Source organism: Ceratotherium simum, chromosome 16 (assembly GCF_057802395.1).
Source record: "Ceratotherium simum simum isolate JZ-2026a chromosome 16, ASM5780239v1, whole genome shotgun sequence".
NCBI classification, from domain to species: domain Eukaryota; kingdom Metazoa; phylum Chordata; class Mammalia; order Perissodactyla; family Rhinocerotidae; genus Ceratotherium; species Ceratotherium simum.
Window position 1 is genome coordinate 605,911 of NC_141915.1, and position 20,409 is coordinate 626,319.

Here is a 20,409-nt window from a genome sequence, read left to right on the forward strand (position 1 = left end):
ATCTCTGTCTCCACACTGCCTGACACAGGCCTTGGTAAATGATTTTTTTAACAGCTTTATTGAGATAAAATTTACATACCATAGAGTTGATCCATTTAAATTGTATAATATGATGATTTTTAGTATATTCCCAGGGATGTGCAACCATCATCACAGTCAATTTTAGAACATTTTCGTCACCCCAGAAAGAAACCCTGTCCCCTTAGCTATCACCCCCCAATCCTTCCATCCCCTCAGCCCTACGCAACCACTAATCTGCCTTCTGTCGCTATGGATTTGTCTTGGTAAATGCTCTTGATAGAACATTACCCGCTTCCCAGCCTGCTCCTCCTCCCAGAGCACTTATTTCTGGCCCTGTGCCCTCTGTTGACCTGGCCTTACCACCTTTCAGTACAACCTGCCAACCTGGAAGGGTCTCCTTTGGGGTGATCTGTACAAAGCAGTCATGGCCCACCAAGGTGGGTCGTGGCAGGCTCCCTGGTGTACAACACGTGGAGGCTGTGCCCACAGTAGGCTGGGTAAATGTTTGCTGAGCAAATAAGGACACCGATGGTGGGCTGGGGTGAGACCGGGGCTGGGTTCTGGGGAAACTTGTGCCAGCCCTCAGGTCTCCCGCTGCCCCTTTTGGGGAAAGGTCAAATAGATGTGGCTGATAATGTGAAGTCGTCCAAAAGCCCTGCAACCAGGGACTAGGAGGATGGTGTGCAATGAAAGCTAGACAGGAGTGGAGGAGGCGTGGCTTATGGTCTAACCTCCTCATTTCACAGGTCAGGGAACTGCAGGTCAAGAGGTGAGGTGGGGAAGTCACCTGGCCCGGGATACACACGGGGAGTTGTCCTGCCCGGCGCTGACCTCTCCATCCTGCGTGCGGGCTGTGATGGTGTCTGATAAGTGTGTGAATCCCTGAGTGGTGTGGGTGAGAGGCCCACTGTGCTTGCCTGCCTAGGGGATGGCTGGGCGCTGCTGGTGTTTGCTGAGAAAACAGACCTCTACTCTCTTTGCTTCTGCTTTCCCAGGCAGACTTTCATTTCACATACCCATGGCCCTCCTGGGTCGTGTCCCTCTCGCCCTGGTTCCCTGCCAGCACCCACTCTTGTGTTCCATCACAGCCAGTCTCTCACTTCCTTCCTTCAGCCCACTCAATACCGCTTGCCCGAAGGCCCTCTTACATGCCCTGTTCACATTCATGGGGAAAAGCCATTGCTTTCCTGGGGGGCCCTGAGGACCCTGCGGAAGCCAAGAAAAGAGAGTTCTTGGCAGATGCTGTGTGACTTCTGGCAAATGACCTTTCCTCTCTGAGTCACAGATTCCAAGGCTATCAATGAGGTGGTGTGACAGGGCCTCCCAGTTTGGAGAGTGTTGAATAAAAAGCATGTTACGAGAACCCCTAAGGCTTACCCAGAGATCAGTCTGTTGTGTGTAAACAGCAGGCAGAGGGCTTGGGTTTTAATTTGTGGTACTGCCCTCCAAAGGGTAGTGGATAAATTGGCCTGGTTGTGCCTTTTCCAGCCCTTTCTCCAGCTGGGTGTGGCTGAAAGGGAGGTGGAGCCAGAGTGACTGTCCAGATCTTTTAGCTCATGTTGAGCTCCTACTGCCACGGTCCTGGGAGAGGGAAGCTCTTCGGATATAAAAAAATATATAATAATAGCTAACATGTATTAAGGACTTATAGGCCAGACACTGTGTTCAGTGTTTTTTTCTCCTACAATTTTTTTGAGATATAATTCATATGCTGTAAAATTCACCCTTTTTAAAGTTCACCTTTTAAACTACAAAGTAGTTTCTAGCATATTCACAGGGTCATACAACCATCTCCACTGTCTAATTCCAGAACATTTTTGTTACCCCAAAAGAAACCCCATACCCGTTAGCAGTCACTCCCCAGTCCCGCTCCCTCCGTGTTGTGGCAACACCTAATCTGCTTTCTGCATCTATGGATTTGCCTCTTCTGGACATTCCGTATGAATGGAACCATGCAGTATGTGGTCTTTGGGTCTACTCTCACTTAGCATAATATCAGGGTTTATCCATGTGGTAGCGTGAGTCAGCACTTCATGCCTTTTCGTAGCTGAAGAAGATTCCATTGTGTGGATGGCTGCATTTTGTTTATCCATTCATCTGCTGATGGACGTTGGGGCTGTTTCCACTTTTCGGTGATTGTGAATAGTGCTGCTGTGAACATTCACATCCACATTTTTATTTGAGCACCTGCTTTTAATTTTCTTGGGTGTGTATACCCAGAAGTAGAATTCTGGGTCATATGGAACTCTTGGTTTACCTCTCGAGGAATGGCTAGACTGGTTTCTGCAGTGGCTGCACCATTTTCCGTTCCTGTGCTGTGTTTTACTTGCATTGTCTCCTCAGTCCTCACATAAGTTTTGTGTGTAACTTATGTGTAGATATAATTATCATCACCATCACCTTTCAAGGGGGAGAACTGAAACTCAGAGAGTTTTCAGCCCAGGTCATACAACCAGGAAGTCGGTGTGGTTTGGCCCATGCTGGCCGTGATCGCTGAAGCGGTGTCTCTTCTCCCAGGCCCGGCATCGTGCCGTCAGGATGAGGGCTTTTGACTGTGTTTTTCACGTGATATACCTAGTGCCTGGCACATGCTGGCACTCACATGGTTATTGAAGAAAAGGCCATTTTTTTCTGGTCTTGGTGGCGCGATCAGGAGCTTGAGGGAGGCCTCTGTTTCCCAGGAGCTCCTGTACTCTGCAGTTTTCGAGACTCCCGCTGCGTTTTGCTTTCTCCTCTCCACACCAGATGTTGCAGACCTCCCACGAGCTTCTTGCTGTCAGACATCTTTCTTGGAGGCTCAGCTTGTGGCTGGGGAATGAGATGCAGGGAGTGTGCTAAGCAGAGCTGACTTCTGTTTCCAGAGAGTGCTTGTCCTTAACTTGACTGTTGAACCTGTTCTCTCTCTCTGGTCCAAGGCCAGTGATGACCTGCCTCCTTTTCCTCCTCCAGGCAAAACCCATTTATGGTGGCTGGCTGCTCCTGGCTCCAGATGGGACCGACTTTGACAACCCAGTGCATCGGTCTCGGGTAAGGGCATCAGAGTGAATTCTCAAGGTGGGAGGGACTGGAGAGGGGCCCATCTAAGGGCAGATTGACAGAGTGGAAGAGGGAGATGGGGAGTTGAACAGTGGGTTATGGGATGGCAGGATCAGCAGGGAACCCCCATTTGGTGAGCTGAGGTCCTTCCTTCAAAATGAGATGCTCTTACATGGTGCCTGCCACCCGCTTCATGGGTCAGCGTAACTCTAGAAACAGTTAAATGGAAAAGGCAAAAGAGCAGTTCAGCAAATGTTGGCATCATGCTGATTAGGCTCCCATTTCCTTCAGTGCCAAGGCCCTGCCTCCTGCAGCTCCCTCCTTCCCTCCAGTCCTTCCAGCTAGGGGCTCAGCAAATGAGCGTAGAGAAGGGATGAGGGTCTCGAGGGCCAACTTTGCTTTTGCCTCATCTCTCCTGGGCACCCCAGCCCAGGGTGGGTCCCTGCTGTGCACAGGCTGCTGAGAACAGTGAGATGGTCAAACCAGCATTGTCCCTCCCCAGTGGTTTGTTCCTCTGCCAGGGAACCCCTTTGGATTTGACTCCAATTAAAACACGTGCTTTCCTTTTCCACGGGCTCTCTTCCAAGTGCTACCACCTGTACCCTATAAATTGCTCCAGCTCTGCTCCCTTCCCATTCCCTGCTCCCCCGGAGAGCTCTGCCCTGCCTCTTGGTCTCTGCTGCCTCCAGCCTGAATGCTACACTTTGGGGTGGGGGCCACAGTACCCCACAGACCCTGTGTTGTATCTAGGGTCTTCAGGATTCCTTCTGGAATGGGTTTTGACTTTAAAGACAACAGATAGGAGCCTTGGAAATGTTTCTTGAGGAGTCCACATAGCTTCTCCCTGGACACCAAAGGTGGACTCAGCCCTCTGCAGGTCCTGTTTGCAAGGCCATTTGAGTGTCCTGTTCCTGCACCCAGGTGGGAGGACCACAGGGGTGACTGTTCTGGTGCCTGCAGTAACCAGGGAGCAGTCCCCTTTCTGTTTTATATTTAGGTCATACAGAATTGCCATTTCCAGCTTCTGATGGGAAAATCATTATTATAAATGATATAATTCTGGCCCTAGGCAGAGACATGGTATTTTAGTTCGTTCTTGTGGCCTTATTGCCAGAAAACTATGAATTTTGTTGGGCTTTTTGAAATGTTGAAAATAGGTCATGGATCCTCATAATGATCTTTGGGATTCAGGGACCAACAGTCTCACGTTCTAGACATGCCGCCCCGCCCCCCCCACGCCCCGCCCCACGCCCAAAGGAAGGCATATGCCCTCATGGTCCTTGTTATTCTCCTGCCAGTGCTGTTGGCTCACCATTGGCCCCCAGCAGCCTGGCCTTTGGGTGGAGAGTAGAGAGGGGTCCCTCCCTGGGCATCAGAGTCATTTCTGCTGGTCTTGCTCTTTCTCAGTTTTGATTTTTGTTAACTCACTCCTGCTCAGTGAACCCTGGAGCCCGGCTGTCTTTTTCCCTGTCTCCCGTCTCTGTGGATCATTGGAACAACCCTTTTATAGCAGTTTCCCAGATTTTTTCAGAAGTGGGGAGTCAGTGCCTGGCATTCTCAGGTCATCCCATATCGTGTCAGATAATTCGTCAAATAACTAGTGACACATATGACATGATAAGCTCTGTGCTGGGTACATAAAAAATACAAAAAGGTGACCAAGACATCATCTTTGCTCCTGCACATTAAAATAAACCAGGTGTCTTATTAAATCTCAGTAACTTATGTGGAATCACACTAGGTGGTTGGGCCTCTCCGCTGGCTAACAGATTGCCATTCTTCCCCATGGGTCTCTCTTTTCGTGCCATCTGCCCCAGCAGTGGAAGCTATGGAGCCAGCATGCCTTAAATACGGGTTTGTCAGACACAGGGATCCAGCAAGTGGAGGTCGGGGCCAGAGCCCTCCTAACACCCACTCTGTGCTCCATTGCAGAAATGGCAGCGGCGGTTCTTCATCCTCTACGAGCACGGCCTCTTGCGCTATGCCCTGGACGAGATGGTGAGTGTCCTCTGCCCACTCCCCGTCTCCAGCCTTTGCCAGGCCCCTCGGCGGGGCTTCATTTGTGTTGTCTGTGAGCACAGCAGCTGTGTGCTCTCACTTGGGCTTCTGTTTGGGAACAGGGATTTTTCTTTTTTTTTTTTTTTCCTGAGGAACATCAGCCCTGAGCTAACATTTGCCAATCCTCCTCTTTTGCTGAGGAAGACTGGCCCTGGGCTAACATCCGGCCAGTCTTCCTCCACTTTATGTGGGATGCTGCCACAACGTGGCTGGACAAGCGGTGCGTCGGTGCACGCCCGGGATCCAAACCCGGGCCGCCAGCAGCGGAGCGCGCACACTTAACTGCTACGCCACAGGGCCCGCCCCGGGAGCCGGGAATTTTTTAAGAACTTGTGGCAGCTGGTAGAGATGGCCTTTAGAACCCAGACCTTTAGTTTGAGGCACTTCAGTGGTCATGGTGAGAGTAAGTAGTGAGGAAAGAAGGCACTTCTGTTCGAGGCTGGGAGGAACCGGACTTGGCCAGAGCACTCCTAGGTAGAGCGAAGTGGAGTAGGCCGTGGACCTGCGGGGCAGATGTTGGGCTGGCCCCGGGTGTGCGTGTGGAGGTCGAGCACACGCACATTCACGCACCATAATCCCAGGACTGCCTCTCAGTTCTGTTGCTGGGCTTGGTCTTGCTCGCCCCGTTCCATCTTCAGAGGCCTCCTGGTCATGGGGTCAGTGTTCACTAAGCTGTGGCATGTGGGCTTCTTCCTGCTCTGCTACTTACCTGGTTTGCTTCCTGCTTCCTGGGCTGGACGAGTGTTTACAGCTGTTGGTCCAGAGGCAAATTTGAAAACCAACTGGGTGGAATGTTCTGGCTGCTTCTTTTTCCCTCCATTTCGTCTCCTGACTTTTTCTCTGAAGGAGATTGGTCTCTCCTAACTAATCTGAAGTATGACCGAATTCCAAGCTTTATAAAGGGTTGAAGAGGGAAGATCTGAGCTCCTTTTCCTGTTCCTTTTGAGTGTGTGAGTGCATTCATGTGGGCAGCATTTTGAAATTGGGAGTGTCCTAAAAAATGTAGTCACACCACGTAAAATGGGTTGACCCCAGCCCACGCAGAGATCATTTCTTTGCTGCAGAGGTGAGAGCAGGGTTCTGGAAGTGTGAGTAGAGATGACCATCCTCTCCAAGGACCTTGTAGACTTTTGGGACACTTGGATTTTAGGGTGGTTATTAAAGCTCCTGTGAATAGGCCATAAGTGGGTCATTTCCACACGTGGGTCCTAATCTTTGTGATGTGATGCTTTCTCTAGTTTCTGGGATGAACTAATGAGTGTGATATCTAGGTATGGAATTAATAGGTATGATACCCAGTTCTATGTTGACTATCACCACGTTGGTTCCTTCTTAAAATTAGAATTTTCTTCCTTCTCATTCTTTCTGGTGAGCATGTTTGTACAAGGTGGATGGGCCACAGAGGGTTTTTGCCCTAGAAACACCTGTGGTCCAGAGTAGTTTGAGGCAACTGGGTTGGAGGTGGGTGCCAGTGGGGTGCTAGAATTCCTGGAGATGGGAGCAGGGAACTGCACCACTTGGACCCTCAGTTCCTTTGAGGGAGGAAGCAGGCCTGGAGGCAGACCCAGCGCTGCCCCTCTGTGTTCTCCCCACTCGGCTGTCTGTCGTGTGAGGAGTAGCCCTGGGGTGGGAGCTGGGCTTCTACGAATGTTAAGGTTTACTCTGTCCTCCCTGTGCCTGGCTGCCCCATTCTGAAGTCCCACAGAGACTTACGGTAGAGAAGGAGCCCTAGAGGTCACTGGATTGCATCCAGGCTGGGCTGGGCCATGAACCATCCCGAAAAACAGAATTCCCTGGACTTTCCTTGGAGACTGATTATTCTGGTCAGGAAATCTTTCTCTGGGTCTAACTGGAGTCCAGCACAATCCATTATTCCCTTCAGCTCGGTCGCACAAGCACAAAGAGGGTCGCTACTGGGGACGCCTTTGAGGCGACACAAATGCGGAGCACATGCTGCATCCCAAGAGCCGCTCCGAAATAACCGAGGCTGCTGAGCCGTGAGCACTGACACCTTGCAGTATTTTGGTCTCCCAGCAACCTGGATGTTGGTTGGGTATTATTTCATGTGCTGCTGGGGCAGAGGTGGGACTGTGCCAGTGATGGGAAGAGAAAGAAGCCCTTGGAAGAACTTGGACTGCAGAGAGGGCATTGGTGGGGGATGACTAGAGTTGAGAGTTTTGGGCCACAGGGCTCTTTCTGTCAGATGATCTTGGAGCTGAAGAGACTGAAGTGGTGAGCCAGTTAGTGCTGATCTGCCCAGACTGGGTGGTGCAGGTACACTGCAGATGCAGGGAATAAAGTGGCATTATTTCTATGAGTGAAAAAAACAGTGGCAGTTGCATTGAAACACCTTTAAAGCAGCATTTCAGGCACGGGAGGGTTTTCCTTGGTGTACTAGGAAGCTCCTATGAGGAAAGGCTGCACTTGAGGAGAGGCTGGGTGAAGGAGGCAGGTGGCTCCCAGCTGCCCCGTGGCCAGCGTCATGGCCATTGCTGTGGGGCTTGCGGGCAGGCTCCTTCTTGCTGGGGCTGGAGGGGCCTCTCCCACCCCAGTGGTCTGCATCAGGCCTTGTTCTTCATGGCTGCTCCCTGGATGAGCCCAGTTCAGAATCCTGGAGCTCCAACCCAGAGGTCAGCTTTCCTGAAGCCTCGACTCCCACCTTGACCTGGCCAGCAGGGTCCTGAGACCCGGAGCAGGAGAACTTCTCAGGCAGGCTCGTGTGTGAACTGAATTCCAGCCATGCTGGAAGTTTTCTCTTTGAGTACCTAGAAGTAGAGCTCTGACCCTCAACTGGGGACCATTGGGCCTGCCAGGGCCACGTGGCAATGTCTGGAGTCGTCTTTGATTCCCACAACTGTGTAGGGTGGAGGGGTTGCTATTGCCACCCAGTGGGTCGAGGGCAGGGATGCTGTTCAACATGCTGCAATGCACAGGACAGCCGCTCCCAGCACAGAATGATCCGGTCACAAATGACAGCAGTGCCGAGGCTGAGAACCCTGCGTGGTCTGGGCAGTGGCTTATTTACGTTATTCTTGTTTTTAAAAATTAAAACATAAGCTTGACTTACTGTCACCCGTTCTTAAAAGGTGTGGAAGGATTCACCCGTCAGATTTCTGGGAGTGAGGAGGGTGATGGTGCAGGCTTAGCCTGCTGGCTGGTGTGGTAAGTGCCAGGCGTGGAATAGAGGTGGGCCTATTCCAGGTGTGCAGGAGGCTCTGTGGGGTGTCCCTGCATGTCAGACAACCACAGGGCTAGCAGAACTGCTTATGTGTGCTTTACCCAGGGGACATGTAGGTACCACTCACTCCCCGCAGCGTGCTCAGACCACCGTGCCTGTATAATGGCCCCATCTTGGGGTTGGTCTCCAAGAGCAGCAGCTCTGAGCAGCCTGTAGCTGCTGCTGATCCTACCTTTCTGATCCTACCTCGCGTGACAAGCTTAGCTCCCTGTTGTACTAGGAAGGTCCTGTGAGGAAAGGAAGGAAGCATCTGGGCTGCACTTGAGGAGAGGCTGGCTGAAGGAGACAGCTCCCCACTTCCCAACCACCCATCCCTCCCGAGCTAATCTACTGCAGTAATAAATTGTAACATTTTATGGCTGGGCTGTGTCCTTAACACTTAGTTACAGTCTGTTTCAAATTGTTGCTTGACTTTTATACAATATTACTATTTGTTTTCATGTGTTTAAATGTTATCTTACCAACTAGATTGTGACTTTTTTTCATTATTGGGCCCTCTGATAATTCTTGGTATCTCTCTGCATTGTCTGGCCTGGGCTTGGGTGGCACAAACCTAGTAAATATTTGTTGAGTTGAACTGCCAAGCTTCATAAAGACATTGCTGCAGAATTTCTGCACTCAGTGTGGGGAGAAGGTGGGACCTGGGGTGCCTCTGGGAGAGGGGGTAGGTGTGTTGCGCGTTGTAGCTCTTAGTCGTTCCTCAGCTGAAGGGAGGACGCCCTCCAGAGGGCTCCGGAGAGCCGAGTGGGGAAGGTTGTGTGTGTGTGTCCCCAGGCTGGGACAAGAGAGGGACACGATGGTTATCGGGAGGTCCCCGAGGAGGAGGAGGACCATTGTCCCTGGATTGGTGCCTGCCTCAAGGGCTACTTCGAGAGGCCTTTCTGCTTGGGGACTTCTGCTCGGTCTGGGCCTTCAGGCCTAGTCCCGCTCCAGGGACTGACTGTTGCCTTTCTCTTCCGGGAGACTCTGAGATGGGACTAACCTTTGGAATCACTTTTCCTTTTTTGGGAAATTTCTTTCTCGATACACCCACATACCCTGTAACTGGTGGGTGTGGAGGAGAGGCAAATTCCCAAAAAAGGAAATTTCCCAAATGCAAGCTGAGGTGAGGTGGGCTCAGGGCAGCCTCACATACAAGTGGGAGCCTGAGCACTTTGGCTGGGCCTCTGGTTTTTCAGGAGTGGACAGAGTGGAGACTCTAGAAACCTGAACTGCTACCTCTCTCCTCTTCTGTTTCTCCCCCTGTGATCTCCCCATTGTTGTACCAGATGCTGCCACTTCTCTTTGAGCTTTTGGGGACTGACATAAAGCTAAGGTGTTGGCCTCAGCAGAGCCCAAACGTCACTAGAAGGCTTTCCCGGAGGAGCACCAGGTCCAAAGTGGAAGCGGGGCCCCGAGTCTCAGGTGGAACGCGCTGGGCCCTGGGGCTTTGAGGCTCCACGGTGGGGCTGCCCCTATGAGCTCGGGCAGCCTGGTCTCTTGCTTTCATGCTCTTTCCCTTTTCCTTCTTGGAAGCCAGGGAAAAGGATAGTCTAAGCTGTGGGGGTTTTTAATTATGGTAAAATATATGTAACAAAATTTATCATTTTAACCGATTTAAGAGTACAATTCTGTAGTTCTGTGGCATGGAGCACATTCACATTGTTGCGCAGCATCCATCTGCAGCACTCTCTTCATCTTGCGGAACTGGAACTTGGTCCCCATTCAACGCTGACTCCCCAGCTCCTCCCCTAGCCCCTGGCAACCACCATTCATTCTACTTTTTGTCTCTATGATTTTGACAACTCTAGGTTCCTCATATCAGTGGCATCATACAGTGTTTGTCCTGTGTCTGGCTCATTTCACTCAGCATCATGTCTTCAAGGTTGATTTATGTTGGAGCATGTGTCAGAATCTTCTTCCTTTTTTAAAAAATTGTGGTGGGTCTAATGCTCTTGAGCCCTGTCTGCTCTGAAACAACCTGACCCTGGACTCTCCTGCGTGGAAACTGTGGAGAGGTTGTGCGCTTGCTTCCGAGGCAGGTTTGTGGTCTTGAGGGCTGCCCTTTGCTGTGTGAGCCTCTCGCCCTCCTCTGCCTTGGGAGTGAGGACAGACCAGAGCTGCATGATTTTGTAGGGGCCATGCTGCCAAGGACCTTCAGCTCAGTTCACATCTCCAGACATAATAGGGAAAACACCTTTAGCTCTTGGGTATGTGCCTTTTCTGGGGCATCTGTGGGTTTGTGAGCCCCATAGTTTGTGAAGGTCCAGCCAGGGAAGTTACTCTGGGTGTCTGTGCTCGTGGGTGAAGCGATGGGCTTGGTCTGAGTGCTCTTCAGAGGATGCTGAGTGTTAGCCGGTTGGGATTCTGGCTCCTTAGGGGTTTGCTTCCTGCAGGACGGAATCCCAGAGGTTGGTTTGATCTCAGGATCTTAGCCCACTTCATTCTTGATGATTTTTGGCAACTTCTGGTGTTGTTTCAAAGCCATGAGTAGCGCACAACGCCCAGGGCCGTAGGAGCACGGAGGAGGCACGGCACAGCTCGGCTCTCCTGCCTCTAGGACCTGTCTTTGAGGTTTTCTCCTCCATGCAGCCGAGCCCTTGGTCCCCCATTGCATCGTTCTGCAGATGTGCCCCTTCATAAGAATATCCTGAGGGCAAGTTCCAGGTATTCACAGTTTAGATAGCCACTCCCTGTGATTTTCAGGGAGGCACCAACATTTGAGAAGCCCAGCTTTTAGCTCTGGCTTTGTTTCCCCCTCGCTTGGGGCTGTCCTCGGCAGGCCGATGTGTCTGATTCATTGGTAGCATGGTGGCATGCTCTCCAAAAGGATGATGTGCATTCTCTTCAAGGCAGTGGGTGGTCAGGGAGTCACAAAGTCTTCTGGGAGGAAAGAGGGGGCATTGGCCACCTTCCTGCTTGTCATGGAGATTGGAGAGGAGCCCCGTGCTCTGCCCGGTGCTCTGTGTTGGCTCTTCAGGCATGATCTCTAATGCGGTCCTTGCAATGACATGGCTTGATGGATATTATGTCCATTTCACAGGTGAAGAACCTGAGGCCCAGAGAGATCATGGGGTCACTCACCTTACGAGTGACAGAACTGGGGTTTCTAAGCAGATGAGAAGCCGTCTGGGAGAACGATGGTGTCTTTTCCCCAGTGGTCCCATCCTTCGGTGTGTCTAGCGATGGCCGGCTCAGCTGGCATCTGCTGCCCATGTGCGGGAGGGGAATGGTGCTGGCCGAGGGCCACGCTGGGCTCTCGGCATCTTGCCCGCCCCTTGGGTTTGTCTGTAGCCACAAACTGGCAGCTACGGTAGTTTCCCTTATGTCTTCAAGCTCGTTGAACTAAACTGCCTTCAGGCCTGTCGTCTGGGTGTATGAACATACAGTCAGAGGTGTGTAGGAATCAGAACCATGAGGAGTCCCTGTGCCTGTCCGAGAGGCAGAGAAGCTTCCTCAGTCGTGGGGAACCTTCATGTTCAAAGGATAGGGGCGGGATGGGGAGCCAGAGAAGATATTTTACAGATTAGTCTCATGTTTTTAGATTTATTTTTAAATCGATCACATGTCCGGCCTTTCTCCGGCCTTTGTACTCTTCCACAGGGCTCAGCCTGCAGGGGACGGAGGCAGGCCTGTTGAGTCAAGGTGCCGGAGCCCGAGGAGTGTGGGGGGAGACCGTTGGTTTGGGAGTCCAGTAAATGTGGGTTTAAACCAGTTCCTCTGTTTATGGCTGAGCGGTCTTGAACCGAGCCCCCTTCCTGCCCGTTTTCCCTCCATAGGAATCTTGTGGGGTTGTTGGGCCTGCAGTGAGCTGCGTTTCCTTCCTCCTCTCCGTGCTTAGCCGCTCTTCTCCAGTCCTGTGCTTGCTGTCGTAGTAATGGTAGTTTTAGACAATAATTCTGGATTTGGAAATGTTTTCCTCCTTACGCTAGCCCCGAGAGCAGTGTGGGGCAGTTAAAGAGGGAAATGACCCTCAAGGCCCGTGGATGAGCCATGTGCCCCGGGGCCTCTGGGTGCCGTCACACACAGGCTGGGAGACCTCTGTCTTCAAGTGGGGTTCTGCACAGAACCTCGTACAGGTTTTAAAACTGATAGAATCCGGTGCTGCTTTGGTTGAAGTTGTAGAATAATCCCAACGCCTCCTTCACCGTCCCCCCCCCCCGCCCCCAGCTGTAGTGAAGAAGATGCCCTCACTGGACGGACCTCCTTCTGGGTGCCTGAGGGCCCAGTCTATGTGCCTGCGCCGGCATGGCACCTCTTCTTGTGTCAGCCATTTAACTAACTTATTTTTTCAAAATAATGAACTTATTTTTTAAACATTTGCCAGTGTTGGCTGATGCATGCACAGCACCCATCTTTCTAGGTGAACTCTGAGGCCTATGCAGGGGCTGGTGTTGGTGCAGAAAAGTGGAGAGTAGCTGGGAGGCAGGAAGGGGGCCACTGGCCACTCAGTGGGCCAGGGTCCTGTGGGCTGGCTGTCAGGGTTGGCACAGCTGGGGAGTGTTCAGGAATCATGGACCAACCAGGGGTGCTTCCAGGGTGATTCCAGGGTGTTGAGGTGTTTCACCCTCTCCTGCTTTGGTTTTCTGCACACAGGGGCCTTAGATGAGTCTCTTATCCCATCTTTACTTAATCGTGACAACTGAACATAGTTCTCACCTCTTTCGGAAGAATGATGTAACAATTACTTCCTTACTGACTCTTAAGTGTGTGAAGATAAAATATAATCTGAAATATCTGTTGTGGATGCCAGGGCTTCCTTGGCTGGAAGGTGAGGTGCTAGTGCAGTCCTGGGAGAGTCTGTGGTGATGTCTTGGCGCCAGTGGGGGTGGATGACGGGATATGGGGTGGGTGCTGAGAAGGCGCCTGAGCTTCCTGCAGGCCACTTTGCCTTAGAGCATCTTTGGGCCAATTGTAAGTTATTTTGAAATGTTAAAGTGAGTGAGCACAGTATGGCATAGGTGAACCCAGGTGGGATTGTGAACTCTTCCCAACTGGCAGCAACCCCCAAGTGTCGAGGGTCAGTGGTGAAGCTTACAAGGGCCACCGCCTTTTTTCCTTAAGTTTGATTCACTGTGATGCAGGAGATGTCACCCATTGGAATGAAGCGGGCAGATGCAGGGACATCTTCCCTTTGCCTCTCTGGGACCTTCAGTATGGATGTTTTTCTTTGGAAAGGGGGTCAAACTTTAAGTCCCTCCTCTTCCCTCCCCTTTAGGTAAGTTGAGGAGGAGCTTGGGGACACAGGCGTGTGTCTGTTGGAAAGTGCAGAGTTCTGCCTCTGGTGGCTTTTTTTTGTCATTTACAACTCTGCATGCTGGCCCAGGTGACACTTCTCACATGTGGAACAGCTGGGGGATAGAAGCTACCAGTGGTTAATCATGGGGCTGTTGGACAAAGAACAGAGCAGACTCCTGAGGGTTACAGCAGAGGGGTTTCTAGAGATGACCCCGTCTAGACCTCCATTTTATGTGGGGGAACCCAGCGTGGGGGAGGGGGATAACAGACTAGCCCAGGGGGACTCAACCAATAGGTGTGGGGTAAGCAGCCAGGTTCCCTGATTCTCCAGTCCTGATCTGCTGCCTGTGGGTTGCCCTTTGGGGAGTGGAGTGGGTGGAGAGGGAAGGGCTAACTGTTTTACATACAGGGACTGAGTCTGGGGTGGTGCAGACCTTCTGTGCACTGGGGTCTTTTACGTGGAGCCTCGAGCCTCGTAGGGGAACGAAGTTAGAGAAGGACGTGCAGGAACGAGTGGGTAAAGACGGTCAGGTAGAAGGGAACAAACAAATACCTGCCAGGTGGGGCAGGGACGCTGCAGGGGACCCTGAATCATTGCTGGAACGGAGAGAAGACACAAGCAGTCCTCTTTCCTCTGTCCCTTACCCCCAGGACATTGATTTCCCTGTGGGTCTCCCTCTACAGGACAGCGGACGGCTTGAGGCAGGGCCTGAGGTTTGCCTGCGTTGACAGGGCATGAAACAGTGGACCCAGGTGCGGGAGAAGCTCGGTGCGTGTTGGCTGACCGGGTGGGGAAGCGGTCTGCTGTCTGCCTCGACTCGGGTGCTGGAGTCTCTGTTGTAAGCATTTTAAGATGGCTTCCGCCTGAGAATCCGCCTTCTTTGACTTTCAGACCACGTGGAGAGGATTTGGCAATCTCGAGTTGCCCAGTGAGTGCCTTTCTGTCTCACTGGGACCGTCCAGTGTGCTTACCTTCCTTCCCAGTTACGTAAGTGGTGAGTCAAGGACAGCAAAATAGTCATTAGCTGCCTGCCTGTGTTCAGTGCCCGTGAGCCATAATGAAATACCCGTGTTCTTCCCTCTGCCTCCCCCACTGTGCCTACAGCTGCAGTGGGGAGACTTCTGGACCCCTGCAATTAATTAACAGAGGGGGCTGAGATGGTTCCACGTCCTGTTATCCACTTGAGTGCCATCTGTCCAGTCGTTTGTGTGTGCACAGCTCTCTCAGTGATGGGAGGAGGTGAGGGGGTGGTTGGAGCAGCAGGTCTGTTGAGTGGGTGGAGGGGTTTCTGTGGCCCTCGCGCTGCACTGGGACAGCAGCCGAGGATGGGCTGTGATTGGCACCCTTGCTATAGGTCTTCAGAGCTGTGGGTGGACTTCTCTGGGGCAGCTGCGTCTGTGGCCTGTGGGGTGAGCGTTTGTGATAATGGGTTGGGTGGCTCCCTCCTGCAGAGAGAGAAATGACTTCAGGTATTAGGAAAGTGAACAGCTTAGAATAATTGGTTAGGAAACTAATTAAGTAGCAGCAGGCAAAGAACTGTCATTTAGTGGGAAACAGAAAACATTTGGGATTGAAAAAACAAAGCCAAGTGACTGGTACTAGTGTGATCATGTGTGCATGTGCAATGCTTGCACACATGCACGCTCACCCATATGCAGGGCTGGGCAGCACAAAGCCAGGCTGCAAAGTCCTCCAGGGGCAAGGTCCCTGCACCCTTCCTCTCAGGCCCCCTCACTCTCTGCCCGTACTCAGGACCCCACTGTCATTACACCCAGCTCTCCCTGCCTGACCGTGGCACTTTCCTGGGAAATGGGCAGTGCTAACAGTCTGGTAAGCCAATCCACTTAGGGTATTAATTGTGGGTAGGCAGCTTAATATGTTAGCATCTTAATCTCTCCTGCCCTCCCACCCATCCACAGAACACTTTTTCAGAAGAATCTTTTCTTTGCAGGGAAGGGTAGGAAAGGGGATGTTCTTTATGGCGGGAAAGCTCTCTGAACCCAGGGAATGATTTCGCTGTAGAATCTCAGAAATGATGGTAAGCAGGTGAAGGTATCTTAAGGAAGGGGGAATCCTTCATGCTATACCGTGTACTAACCTATTCTGAGGGAATGGTCCAGCCCACGTGCACATGCACATTGATGAGTCGTTCATTTGCAAACATCTATTGAGTGCCTGTAGTGTGTCAGAAGTGAGCTTCAAGGTGTTCTTTCTGGGGGAGGGTACTGATAATAATACCTAACATGGTATGTGTATTGGTTTCCTGGGGCTGCCATAACAAATTGCCACAAACTTAGTCTTTTAAAACAACACAGATTTGTTCTCTTACAGTTCTGGAGATCAGGAGTCCAAAATCGTTCTCACTGGGCTAAAGTCAGCAGAGCTGGCTTCTTCTGGGGGCTCCGGGGGCATTTTTTGGATGCCAGGGGCCGTCTGCATTCCTTGGCTTGTGGCCCCTTCCTCACATCACTACCACCCCCTGCTTCCGTTGTCACATCTCCTTCTCTTCTGTGTCCATCTCCCTCTGCCTCCCTCTCATGAGGACACTGTGATGACGTTTAGGGCCCACTTGGGTAAGCCAGGATCATCTCCTCATCTCAGCATCCTTACCTTAATCACACCTGCATAGTCCCTCTTGCCTTCTAAGGGAACCTTCACAGGTTCCAGGGATTGGTATGTGGATATCTTTGGGGCTGTTATTCAGCTGCCACAGAGGGTTTGATCAGAGGGAGCTAATACAAAGTGCTCTGGAAACAGAGAAGGGCTAGCCAACTGCCCGGAAGGTTTCACAGCAGGTGTGCTGGAGTGGCATTGCCCTAGACTGGCCAGGCGATAGTGGGAAGGGCCATCCGCCTTCCTGGCAGAAGTGTAACCTCCCTGTGACCAGAGGGTGTGGCTGCTTCCTTACCCTCCCACGTTTTCCTCAGCTCTGGGGCAAGGTTGAGTAGTGCCCGTGGATGCCACTGCCAGGTGTGAGACAGGCACCGGGGACGAGAAAGGAGAAAGGCAGTACATGGAAGATGGAAAGGAGAGAGATGGGGCCACCAAGGATTGTCCCTGATGGCACAGACCCCACCGGGTGTCACCATGTTCCCTCCTTGCACAGCTGTCATGTTTTTGGAGTGAGTCTGTCAGCGTGGGAAAGGACCTGGAAGGACCAGCCCCTTCTGTGGGTTAGGGAATAGAGAACTGATTTTACCTGCCTCGTGGCAGCCTGGATACTGGCATTGCAGAACTCTGACTGATTGCAGAGCTCTGACTGTTGCTCTGGCTTGAATCAGCTCGTTGAGGCGAGCCCCTCAAAGTGGAAGGTGCCACAGACAGCCCTCCTGGCGTCCTTCTCACAGAACCAGCCCTGCTGGAGGAGGTGGGGTGGGAGGAATCTCGGTTTAGTCCTTGAGGAGTCTGTTGTGGAGACTGGTTTTGTGTTTACTTTTTTCTTTTGGTGAGGAAGATTGGCCCTGACCTAACATCTGTGCCCATCTTCCTCTATTTTGTATGTGGGATGCCGCCACAGCATTGCTTGATGAGTGGTGTGTCGGTCGGTGCCCAGGATTTGAACCTGCGAACCCCGGGCCTCCGAAGCGGAGCGCACGAACTTAACCACTACGCCACCGGGCCAGCCCCTGTGTTTGCTTCTAACCAGAGTGGTATTGCTTACCAAGCCAATGGGACACTAGGGTGCACCAGTGGGACAGCACAGGTGGAAGAGGACAGAAACTCCCTCAAAGCCATGGAGGCTTTGAAGGACTTTGTACAGTCCCAGCTGTGACCCACGTCCAGCCACACGGGAGCTCTCTAATCCTAGAGCAGAGGAGAAGGGTCTTCGAGGACTGAATCCAGCCCAGCTTCTGCTGTACCTTCTCTGTCCCTCCTCAGGTCACCTTCCTTTTGGGCTTGCCTTTGTACCTCTGCCCGGGTGGGAGGGCAGTGGATGGGCTGCCCTGCAAAGTCTAAGATGAGTGGTTCATTTCTCTTTCTCTGAACCCACTGGCGGGGGTTGTACCTGTCTCCCTGTCAACAGTGAGAATATGGTGGTCCGACAGTGCTTTGTGGGGCCCAGGCCCCGGCTGGAAAGTGGTGTACACGGAGGCTTATCAGTGGCATCAGGCTGTCTGTCCTAAGAGCTTAGTGGCTGTCACCAGGGCAGAAGCCTGAGGCTTACTTCCTCCAGGTGGCCATGTACATTTTTTGGAACCAGCTAGACTCTGTGATAAATGCAGAGGTAAAAAGAAATCATGCACCAATCACAGTGCGAGCTGCTCTCACTGGGTTTGCATTTAATCCTTAAAATGGTCCCGTGGGGAGAGCAGGAACTTGCCCAAGGGTGAGGTTTCCGCCCGCAGAGCTGGGGTTCTTGCCTCGAGCCATGAGTCGAAGGCCCGGGGGGTGGAGCTGCTTGAGCTCTGTCCCTGTACCGGGAGCTGGGGCCCAGACACCCCTCCTGGCTCAGAGATTCCAGAGCTTTGCCTGGTTAATGTTTGGAGAGCTCTGGTATGTCAAGATAGACGGTAGCAGAAGTCTTTACACCTCTGGGGAGTGACTGCTGCTAAAGCTGCTGGATTGCTCTTACCTGTTGGGTGCCCGAAGTGCCCTCAGCTTACCCAGCTGGCACAGAGAAGTGACAAGGGCCAGCAAAGGGCTGGGCCGCCTCCTTTCCTCATTCCCCTAAGGCAGCTAATGTCTGAAGAATCCACTGGGGTGGGGTGAAGTTTGACTTACACCTGGGTGTGGAGGATGTGCCTGGCCCTAACTTCCAGTACATTCTCAGAAGGAGACCCAACCAGCACCACCACATATTCTGGTCCCAGTGATTTAGGGGGCTGCTCTGGCTGTATCTGAAGGGACTGGGGAATGGTAGATGTCGTGTGGTGTGGGGAGGGCCCTTGGAGACATCCTCTAGTCCAGCCCTCACCCTTGACAGATGAGGAAACTGGGACCAGCAGGGAGGAGGGGTCTCCACGGTCACCCACCAGTATGTTTCAGAGATACATCTGCCTTCATGCTGTGGCTCTCACTGCCTGGAGTTGGGATTGTGTGTGAACAGGGCAGTGTCCTTAATGAACTGTGAACTACCCAGAAACAGACACACTTCCATATTTTCTATACCAGCAGATCCTCGCTTCTGTAGTAGGTGCTCAGTAATTGTGGGCAGAGGGTAACTGCATCGTCAGGGCATGCAGTGGTGGTTATAGTCCTTGTCCAGGGCCCTCTTCACTGTGCCGTGTTGCTCACAGTCCTCTTTCCTGCCCTGCTTGGCTTAGGAATGTGGAAGCCACTGGGGCTCCCACCCTTGGAAGGCTGAGGGTGTGAAGATAGGGAGGAGGAATGCGAGAGGCTATGGTGGTGGACCTGGGCTTGGGGCAGGAGAGTGGAGGCATGTGTGTCGAGAGAACACATCAGCTTTCTTATCTTTTGGGGGCCTCCATTCCAAGATGCAGAAGAGAACACAATTCACACTCTGTGAGAACAGGTTAGGAAAACAGTCAGGCCCGGCCCAGTGTACCTGGGCATGGTTTCTATGTCAACATTGACATTTGGGAGAGGGAAATGTGGTCAAATTATCACTGTAAATGGAGTTTTACTGTTTGAGAGTGATGTGTGGCGGCCTGCGCTGGGAGAGGGCAGGCGCCGGGCTGAGCTTCAGATCAGAGCTCTTAGCAGGAAATAACCCAGATACGTCATGTGGTCCTGCCTGGGGCTTGCTCTCTCTCGCTCTCTCTTTGGATTGTCCAAGTTATCTCATTGCTTTCTTCCAACATATACTCCAAGGCATCCTCTCTCCCTCCTCCGAGCATAGGCAGTGTGTGCAATGCAAAGTGTGGCAGACACACAGGGCCACCGTTTTCAACTAAACTTACATTGTCCATATAGCCAGACTCAACTTCCTCTGCCTCGTATCCTGAGACTTGTTGTAATAGTGTGGAAAGCTCGTGTTAAAGGATCAGAAAAAGAGTAACTCCTGTGGATCTATGTCAGATAAATGCTGGTTGTCATTTATTTGACACAAACTACAGCCCTGTCCTCAAGCCTTGGGTTTAGATAGGTGTACATTTCTAATCCTTGGTCTTCCCTCTCTTCTTACCAGGGTGACAGTGTGGGACAGAGAGGCCCGAACATGGTTGGTGGGAATTCTTGAAGGTTCCCCTGGTGCTCCTTTCTCTCTCTTCATTTGCTTCCCTTGGCCCACTGGACCATATCACCATGCCTGGCTTCTTAGCTTATGAGCTTCCTTCTTAGCTTGCTGAAATAAACACAAGTCTTGCCTTTCCAAAGCAGGAAAAGAGGAGTGCAAGTTTCCTCTTAGGGTCACTCAGCCATTTTTATCTTTCTTTTCTATGTTGGCCCTGTAGGGAAAGACATAAGCTCATATAGGTGACGTTGATGGACATCAGGATATCTTCTTGGATGGGACCCCTCATCCTATTGCTGTGGGCTTTTGTGGAGGCGAGGAGAGCAGGCCAGGGGAGGGCTGTCACCATTGCCCAGAGGGAAAAGGCAGGCCCAGTTATCAGCAGAGAAGAATGGACATGGGAGCATGTATCTGTTCTCCTTGTTCATTCATCCATTCACTAGCCATTTGAGAGGTTGCAGGCATTTGTTCCTAAAGGATGCAGTGTGGGTGGCCTGTGCAGTGATTTGAAGGGATGGCAGGGAGAGAGGTCTGCTGTATAGAACTTCAGCCTTTTGATTTAATAGCATATATGAACATCCAATTGATAGCTTGGTAGCAATTTTGGCCATGCTACCGATTTGGTTTTCCCCATATATTCTTAGCCTTTTCCCATCTGGGAGAAAAGCATCTGCCTAATTTTAGAACACATCCGATTATTTGATT

General features: G+C 51.8%; 1 protein-coding gene across 7 annotated transcripts in view; it reads left to right on the top strand.

Moving 5' to 3' along the window:
• The window catches only part of MPRIP (myosin phosphatase Rho interacting protein), a 141,182-nt gene that overhangs the window by 30,339 nt on the left and 90,434 nt on the right, over positions 1-20,409 (top strand). For 6 of the 7 annotated variants that reach the window (XM_087440262.1, XM_087440261.1, XM_087440260.1 and 3 more), the window contains exons 2-3: positions 2,971-3,048; positions 4,990-5,055. The exons of the other annotated variant lie outside the window; for it this stretch is intronic. In XM_087440262.1, the coding sequence (XP_087296388.1) occupies positions 2,971-3,048; positions 4,990-5,055 (144 nt within the window). The remainder of the gene's footprint in view (positions 1-2,970; positions 3,049-4,989; positions 5,056-20,409) is intronic. 7 annotated transcript variants of the gene reach the window in all.